This window comes from Pinus tabuliformis, chromosome J (assembly GCF_031772625.1).
Source record: "Pinus tabuliformis cultivar Carrire ecotype Pingquan chromosome J, CPIR1, whole genome shotgun sequence".
Lineage (NCBI taxonomy): Eukaryota > Viridiplantae > Streptophyta > Pinopsida > Pinales > Pinaceae > Pinus > Pinus tabuliformis.
In genome coordinates this window covers 812,740,455-812,749,818 of record NC_142295.1, presented here as the reverse complement: position 1 = coordinate 812,749,818, position 9,364 = coordinate 812,740,455, and the positions used below count along the sequence as shown (strand labels likewise).

General features: G+C 34.8%; 1 protein-coding gene across 1 annotated transcript; it reads left to right on the top strand.

The window, feature by feature from the left end:
* The first annotated feature begins 4,669 nt into the window (after positions 1 to 4,669).
* On the top strand, positions 4,670 to 9,154 carry LOC149229185 (protein NRT1/ PTR FAMILY 7.3-like). The gene is made up of 5 exons (XM_089375786.1): positions 4,670 to 4,968; positions 6,253 to 6,400; positions 6,939 to 7,156; positions 7,404 to 7,969; positions 8,144 to 9,154. The coding sequence occupies exons 1-5, from the start codon at positions 4,966 to 4,968 to the stop codon at positions 9,003 to 9,005; spliced, it is 1,797 nt and encodes a 598-aa protein (XP_089231912.1). The 5' UTR covers positions 4,670 to 4,965; the 3' UTR covers positions 9,006 to 9,154.
* Positions 9,155 to 9,364: the final 210 nt, after the last annotated feature.

Genomic DNA, 9,364 nt, shown 5'->3' with positions numbered 1-9,364 from the left:
ACCTTCTTTCTTTCCACCATGTATTTGATGAAATGGTGTTGTACATCAATATGTTTTATCCTTGAAAGTCAATCCGGGTTCTTTTCTAGAAAGATTGTACTCTAAATATCAACAACTATCCTTATTTCTTGTTTAGAAAACCCAATCTCTAAACACAACTCCCACAATTAGACTACTTGCGTGCATGAGTGGATGCCATGTATTAAACCTCCATTGTTGATAGTGCCATGATTTAATACCACTTACTCATTGAGCTAATAGCTCTACTGAATAGATTGAACACATATCTACTAGTAGAACTTGTTCTGTCTAGATTTCCAGCCATATTGACATTGATAAATCCTTGTAGAATTGCTTCATTGTCATCCTTAAGTCCTTCATGGTAGTAGATCACATGATTACTTGTTCAACACAAATACTTGAATACCCTTTTGATAGTATACAAATGCCATTTTACAGATGTTGTCATGTATCTACTCAATACTCGTATTGCATGAGAAATATCTGATTGAGTGTAGACCATTTCATGCATCAAACTATGTACAACACTTGCATATGGAACACATGCAATGTCCTCTCCTTCTTCATGTTTCTTTATACATTATTCAACAATAAGTCTTGTCCCAATAGGAATCGGTACCTTCATCAATTTATAATCCTACACGTTGAAATGCTTTGGAATTGTTTCAACATCCTTCCTCTGACTTACCCAAAATTTCCTAATTGCATCGTCTCTTTTGATCTTCATTCCAAGAATGAAATGTGCAACAACAAGATCCTTCATGTGGAATTTGGAGTATAGTTGCATTTTTACCTCACTGATTGCACCCTTGTTGTTTCCAATCACAAATGTGTCATCAACATACAACACTACATATATCAAATACTCACCTTCTTACTTGAGATATACACAATGATCATGTTGGATTCTCACAAATCCCAATCCATGGATGTATGTGTTAAAATTTTGGTACCACATCTTGGGTGATTGCTTCATACCATAAAGAGACTTCTTCAACTTCCAGATCACCAACTTCTCCTTGCCCTTTATTATAAATTCCTTAATCTATTTCTTGTAGCTTTTTTCTTCCAAATCAACATGCAAAAATGTTGTCTTTACATCCTCTTGTTTTATTCCATATCAAGTGATGTAGCCAGAGGTGTTAGTACTTTGATGGAAGTTACTTTTACAATAGGGGAAAATATCTCACCAAAGGCAACTCTGTCTACTTGGGAATAATCTTTGGCTACCAGTTGAACCTTGTACTTATTCACTTAACATGTTGCATTCAAATTTTTCTTGAACACCCACCTGCAACCAACATGTTTCCTTCTATTAAGTAATTTAACCAAATCCTTGTCTCATTCTTGTGCAAGTAATCCATTTCTTCCTTCACGACTCTCCCCCATTTTTTACCATTTGTTGAGTTGATTGCTTCCATCACTGACTTAGGTTCATTATCAGTGTAGATAACACAAAATCAAATGAAAAATTAAGTGAGGTATACTTTTAGGTTCTTTCCTTACATGAATTGACCTCCTCAAAATTGGAGTCTACCATTCCACCTTTTCATTTGACTCAATTGACTCATTTAAGTCAATTCCTTTTGACTTCAAGTTAAACACCAAATTTTCTTTTCTTTTCTCCTTTATTGGAATATCTTTAGTCCTAGAAGTAAACCTAACTTCCCTGAAGATCTCATCTCGATTATAAATCATTTTTCTTTTCACTATGTACCACAACTTATAAATTGTCATTCCATCCTTGTAATTGATGAAAATGACTACCTTTTCGTCTAACATTTCCTTCTTCTCCTTTGGGATATAGACAATTGTGTTATGGACATGCTAAGTTAGTTACCCAAGGAAGTTAAAGGTAAAATTGGATAGAGGCATGATAGATTGGTGTGCCAAGACTTATATGCATTGATCGAGTGGTCATTCTACACTTGGGGGTCAAGTTGGGTGGTGAAGCTACCTTAGAGCACAAGTTGTGATAGATGTGATCATGGAGCACATTGATGGGGTAAAATCCCTTAGGCACACATTCCTTGAACATAACCCCAAGGTGAGTCATTTACCATTATTTGTGGATGAAGATAGTGCAATCATTTGGATGAAATAGATGTATGGACAAACTAACTTGCAAACAAAATGATTAGGGGTGTGAACGACCTAAACAATGAGGCAGGGCAAGGACTTGGGATGCTAAGTGGACTAATGTGCATGAACGGATGAGTTAGTTTAAATGTCTCATACAACACTACCCTTTCCAAGTTGGGAAAAGGCACAATGTAAGTATGAAGAACTTGGACGAGTCAAAGGTAGATAGAGAAGAAACAAGAAAGGAAAGAAGAACAAAAAGGAAATGAAGTCAAGTGGTTTATGTTTTATTCTTTAAGGTTACAGCATTGTAAATCATCAAATTAACTAAGTAAATGAACTTATGAACAAGACCCCAAGAAGTAAGCCCATGATCGTAACAAAAAGTTGGTTTGTGTGGAAAAAAAATACTTTTCTAATATTTTTTTTTGTACATTGTAATGAGTTGCAAAGTGTGGTGAAGCTCCCCTCTTGTATTGTAACTCCTATCATTGTACCACTCTTTATATAATTAAATAAGTGTTATGCTCCACCTTGATGCCACCCCACTATATATGAAGCCGTGCTCCTTTTTTTGGGTGGAGTTAGAATGAGTTGTTTTTTTAATGCTATATTGTGTAAGTGTTAATTTACTAAATGATAGAAACATTTATCCACATTTTGATGTGTACCCAATGGGTTTTTAATTTACTAAATGTTAGAAAATAACATTTATCCGCACTTTGATATGTACCCAATGGGGTTTTAATTTGGTTGGGTAGATCGAGTCAGATTTGACAAGATTATAGTTCAAAACTAAGTTATGAACAGAATTTGATTGAAGAAACATTGTGCAATTAAAATAAGCATGATTTAGTCAAGCCACCACGTTTAAAACCACATGTGCCACATGACCGCAAATGCAAACTAAAATTTCTGAAGAATTGCATGCCCGTGGCACTACGTATGCGTAAAACGAAAATCTTTATAGCTTGACTCATGCTCTAAGTCAACGCATTCGGTGGTAGAAAGCATTCGCTTGAAGACTCATATATTATATTAAGAATAATATATGAATGGTGGCCAACGCTGAATACGTCACATACGGATGTACTGTAACGTGAGGGCGAACTTTTTAATATTATTACTATGATGATGATGCTAATTAAGCATGCCTTGCCCTTGTCTTGTGGCCATTCAAATTACAACTGGCATATCAAATGCCACAAGCATTTAATACGTCAAACGAGTTTCCACATCTAATTTTATGGCAAGTTGACAAAAAGAAACTTTGACACGGCAAAATTTAAACGTTATACGTTTTGTGTTTTGGTTTTTTATAATGAAAATTCGATTATGCAATTTTTGTTAAAATAATAGTATAGTTTTTAGTTATTTAAATTGAATTTCTCAATATATATTCTACACGACTCCGCAGAGGACATCAGCCACGGAATCTTCTTGTTATCACCACGCTCTGCTCGCCCATAAAATCATAAAATAACAAATCAAATCACACGAGTCGTCGTGTTTTCCACCTCAACCTATCACGAACTTCTATACGGGATATGGGGCCGTGTAAATTTGAAAACGCAATTTCTAGAAAAGAAATGCGTTACTTGATAACTTATCACAACATGTAATAATAGGTTCAAGTTGGACAACTTTTGATAAGAACAATGAATTGCTTATTTGCTGAAGGGTGACAACAACTTTCAACAATTCCACTGCCACATCAGTATTATTGATTTTTTAAATTGGTTTATTGTATCAAATATGTTAATAACCATATTTAATTGTTATTTGGATGAATCAAAATAGATACTAATAATAGATACTAATAATATGAAGTAAAATGAAATGATATTTTAACATTTATTAGATTAAAAATAGTTAATGGGATAATTAGTTGTTTGTTTTTGGTTTTTTATAGTTTAATTATTTTTTTATTCAAATTGATGATGAGTTGGCCCAATCTTTCAATAATTTGATGGCTGAAAAAATAATGCCAAAAACTGATGCTAACATATTCCCATTACTTTCTCTTATGTTTTTGAAATCATCACATTCAAAAATGAAATGTTTTTCAGATTGCAATACCCCAACAATACAAACCCATTCTTTCCAAATTTCTTTAGGTCTTTTCCACAGTACATTTTTCATTACTGTAAAGAAAAATCAAAATAAATAATAGCATTATTCGGATAAATCAAGATAGATACTAGTAATATTTAATTGCTATTCCGAAAAATCAAAATAAATGATGATATTATAGACGAATATATCTTAACAAAAGATTAGGAATCTGGTCAGCAAGGCATCACATGAGAAATGGTAAGCCACCCTTTTCGTCTTTTCTCCTTTTCGTGAAATCCGTAATAGCCACGCCATTTCGTCTTTCCTCCTCTCGTGAAATCCGGAATAGCCACGCCATTTCGTCTTTCCTCCTCTCGTGAAAGCTGGCGCTGATGCAAAACTAAGTCATTGAGGCAGCTGTTACTTACGGAGTTCTCAACTATTAGTGATCGTCTATATAAGTTGTAGCTCGTTGCAATTTTTAAAAAATGTGCTCCGCTGATCTGCTGAATGGTAATTTACTGTTTGGCTAGATCGGTGGAGTGTTATATTTTCAAAAGGTTCGGCACACAAGATCTGCTGTATCTATATCAGTATTCATTCAGATTTTTCTTCATATTTCATACTCGTTGCAATTTCTTCCAATGAAAACGTATTCCCCTCGAGAGGTTATACTTTTCATTTGCGTTGTAACTCTTCAGTTTCGCTGTTAGTGAGCTATCGTGTCCAAACCAGATCTTTTTAGGATTCTCCAGCTCGTAAATTCCAATATATTTCATCTTTGGTATTTGTAGCGAAATCGCTCACATGGTAAGAAAATTTTCTTAACGAGTTTTCCCTTGCTATTGTATTAACTGAACCAGATATCCATTGTCCCTTATTTGCACAATTGTGTGATATAATTTCGAAACAACTTTCAAATGCGTCTTCTCAGCCTCTCAGAAATAATTCTATGCTAATTATAAATTTCTCAATTTCATTTTTTAAAAGAATTTTTGACCTTTAAAGCATTTGGTAATATATTTTGAAATTCAGATATATATGTAGGTTAGATTCAAGGCATCAAATCTAATTATAATTTAAATTCATATTAATTTAGAAAATCGAATTTAAATATGATTAATGTTATTTTATTTAAAAAATATCAATTCCATATTAAACCAGAAAAGAATGACATTTTCTTAAACTATAAAATGTATCTCTTTACATAAATAACATACAGCTGATCATTAATTAAGTAACTCAGCCATAAGATTCATTACATGGTTAATTTCTACTGATTTGTTTAGAAGGATTTCAGATTAGAAAGTATAGTCAATTTGATGGTGTAACTTTAATATTGAGATAGAAAGATCATATTTTTATTTTTTTTTTTTTTTTTTAACTCAAGTTAGAAATATATATCATATGTTGTTTAAATTTTATTTTTTTATTTTAATTTCTGTGATAACTGTTTGCATTCTTTTAATAATGATTAATATGATAATTGTTTGCATTTTTTAATAATGATTAATATGAATTTACTAGTATTTCACTTGAAAATATTATTGATTAATGATTACTGTTTTTCGTTTTATTTATTAACAAAAACAATCTAAAATGTTCAAAAACAATCTAAAATATTCAAAAGACAGAATGAAAAAAAATAATAAACCAATGATTTATTTTGTACATATTTTTAATACTTATAATAAATAATAAATATTATATAACAAATTAATAATTAATTTACTATTTTTCAATTTAATTGGTTAAATAAAAATTATATATTACTTAATGAAGATCTGTTTTCATAATTTGCATCGAATATAATTTCAAGAAAAGCTGCGAAGTTAAAATTGTAAATAGAAGTTATTTTGGAAATCAAACTATTCTACAAAGTCTATACTCAGTTAAATGTGGCAAAATTTTAGTGATAGTATCCATTAAGAGTTGATCATTCTTCATCCAATCAATAAATTAGCTGACCTAAACTCAATCTAATTAAACAAAACAGAAACAAAATATGACTGGTTTTCATGTGGTAGAGTATGGTGGTTGTCACGGCCGTCACGTTCCATGCTAATTGCAATCCTTTGCATTAAATATTTGCAGGCAAAGAAGCACAACGGGAATGATTTGAGCGCTCCACACGCGAAACAGAATGACGATGAGTATACTCAAGACGGTACCGTCAATAGATTTGGAAAGCCAGCTGTCAAAGCCAGGACCGGTGGCTGGAGGTCTGGAACATTAATATTAAGTATGTCGACATTTCTTTCTCTATAATTAACATGAATTCGTTCAAGTTTCAGTTTTACTATAATTTTCCGTGGCACAATATCTGCGAAAAAATGTTTGTGGCTAAGATGTTATTGAACCTATCAGTTAAAATTCATTGGGATCTTTAGAAAGTGGATGAAAGTGTATGTTTTGTAGATTTATGTGGAGTTTAGTTTATAAAATTTCAGATTTAAATTGTATAGGGAGAGTTTGAGAATAAAAAATATTTTGCTCATCAAACTATCTTAAAAAGGTTTATATACCATTCTGTTAATCCACTTACATTATTGGTTTATATACCATTCTCTTAATCCACTTACATTATTGAAGTAGTAGCATTTTACTAATAAATACATCATTCTTCCATCTAATCTTACAACTAAACCCAACCTAAATTCAACCTGATTACCAAAACGATTCATCACAAAAGTTGGTGTTTTTGTAGGCTTAAAATAGATGCTGTGAACAGAAACGTGACGAGGCTGACTATTTCTACTGCTTGCATGGATGTTATATAGTAAACCAAGGGCTGGCGACGCTTGCATTCTTTGGGGTGGGTGTAAATCTGGTTCTGTTCTTGACAAGAGTGCTTCATCAGAGTAATGCATCTGCAGCAAATAACGTGAGCAAGTGGACTGGAACTGTTTATATATTTTCACTTCTTGGGGCATTTATTAGTGATTCGTACCTGGGACGCTACAGGACATGTACTCTATTTCTCATCATTTTTGTGGTGGTGAGTCAAATTTTGACGTTTTTGAGCTTCAATAAACTCATGTGTCTGTAAAATGGCTGGTACATTTCCAGACAGATATGTTAAGAATTTAAGGGCCTTGGGTCTTGTTTTGGCTGGACTTACCCTCTTGCAACCCTGGAAAACCATTAAAAGTAATTTTGTACATGTAACTAAGATATTAACAGTATTTACTTTTATTGATCTGCGAAGAAGCAGAGACTGAATCATGTTCTCTGACAAACAACAGGGGCTAGTTCTTCTGGCATTATCATCTCAGCTGCTCTTACTACAGCCTACCAACTGTGGAGACGGAAGTTTGAGCTGCCAATCACCATCATCCTTGGGTATTGGAATGTTCTATTTATCAATCTACCTTGTGGCTTTTGGAAACGGAGGATACCAGCCCTCGATAGCAACGTTTGGTGCAGACCAGTTCGATGAAGAAGATGACAGAGAAGGACCCTCCAAAGTAACTTTCTTTAGCTGGTTCTACCTTGCCCTTAACGTCGGTTCTCTCTTCTCCAACACAATTCTGGGTTACTTCGAAAACAATGGGATGTGGGCATTAGGATTCTGGTTGTCTGCTTTAGCAGCAGGATTCTCCACGGTCATATTTCTCGCGGGAACGCCCAATTATCGACATCGAATGCCAGGAGGTAACCCACTGCCTCGTTTTGCTCAAGTATTTGTGGCAGCAATTCTGAAATGGAGGTTGAAACTCCCATCAAATGCTCCTAAGTACCTTTACGAACAACCCAGTACAGAGATTGCAGTCAGCGGATGCCGAAGGATACTGCACAGTGAAGGATTAAGGTCTGTATATGCGTAACCCCAATATGAATATGCTAGGCGTATAAGCACCCTTTCTGTTCCTCTCATTATTCAGTTCACCATCTCTATGTCTCTATGATAATTACTGTACCCTATGCTGGTTTTTCTCTTATTTCCATACTGATGGATTATATTGAATTTGTTTTGGTTTGTAAGGTTCCTTGACAAGGCAGCAATAGAAACAGATAATGACGCAGTGGAAGTGGAAGGAAAGGAAAACAGTCGATGGAGGCTTTGCACGGTGACTCAAGTGGAAGAAGTAAAATGCATCCTGAGGTTGCTTCCCATTTGGTTGTGCACAATCATTTACTCAGTGGTGTTCACCCAAATGGCATCTTTGTTTGTGGAACAGGGTGCTGCAATGAACACCTCCTTGGGTAGCTTCAATGTCCCAGCTGCTGCAATGTCCATGTTTGATATTTTCAGTGTTGCAGTGTGGATAGCTTTATACAGATGGGTGTTAGTTCCTTTTGGGTATAAGGTCACAGGCAATCCAAAGGGTTTCTCTGAGCTACAGAGGATGGGAGTGGGATTGATTATGGGTATGCTCGCCATGGTTGCGGCTGCTGTAGTTGAGCTTTATCGATTGAAAGGAGTGGATAACAAAATTGTACCGGACAGTCCAAGCTCCCTCAGCATTTTCTGGCAGATTCCTCAGTACGCCTTGATCGGTGCTTCCGAGGTGTTCATGTATGTGGGTCAGCTGGAATTTTTCAATAGTCAGGCCCCTGATGCACTCCGAAGCTTTGGGAGTGCCCTTTGCATGACCTCAATATCACTTGGGAATTATGTTAGCAGTTTGCTGGTGACAGTTGTAATGTATGAGACAAAGAAGGAAGATAGAGCTGGTTGGATACCTGGAAATCTGAACAAGGGGCATATGGATCGCTTCTACTTGTTATTAGCAGCCCTTACCTCAATTGACTTCATTGCCTATATTTTGTGCTCCAGATGCTATACCAACATTGCAGTTTACAAAGAATCTACTGAAGACGAAGAACTGGCTCAGATCAAATAAGCCGCTTTCTCCCCATGAAAAAGGTTCTGTTTGTCTTGGTTCCGGCGCAGGAACCTGCGTCGCTTCAAGAGCTCACCATATTCCAAATCTTACAATGTAATACTCTTCACTGGAAATCGTAATCGATTCAAGTATTATTTACACGATGTTTCGGGACGCTGACCTGGAATCAACAGTCAAGAATTATCGTTTAGTTTAATCAATGTTGCGTGGAAACGGAGTGGCTTCGATTTAAAAAAGAGGAACCTTCTCTGGTTCTGGTTTTTCTTAATGCCATGTCCGGTTGGTTTCACATAAAAATGTGACCAGACATTGAATATAAATATTATTATTCATTGCAATATTATTATTCAAAACCA

Coding starts and splice junctions, on each gene's coding strand:
- LOC149229185 (XM_089375786.1), top strand. Junction 6,401..6,938: donor GTCTGGAACATTAATATTAA/GTATGTCGACAT, acceptor GATGTTATATAG/TAAACCAAGGGCTGGCGACG. Junction 7,157..7,403: donor TTCTCATCATTTTTGTGGTG/GTGAGTCAAATT, acceptor GACAAACAACAG/GGGCTAGTTCTTCTGGCATT.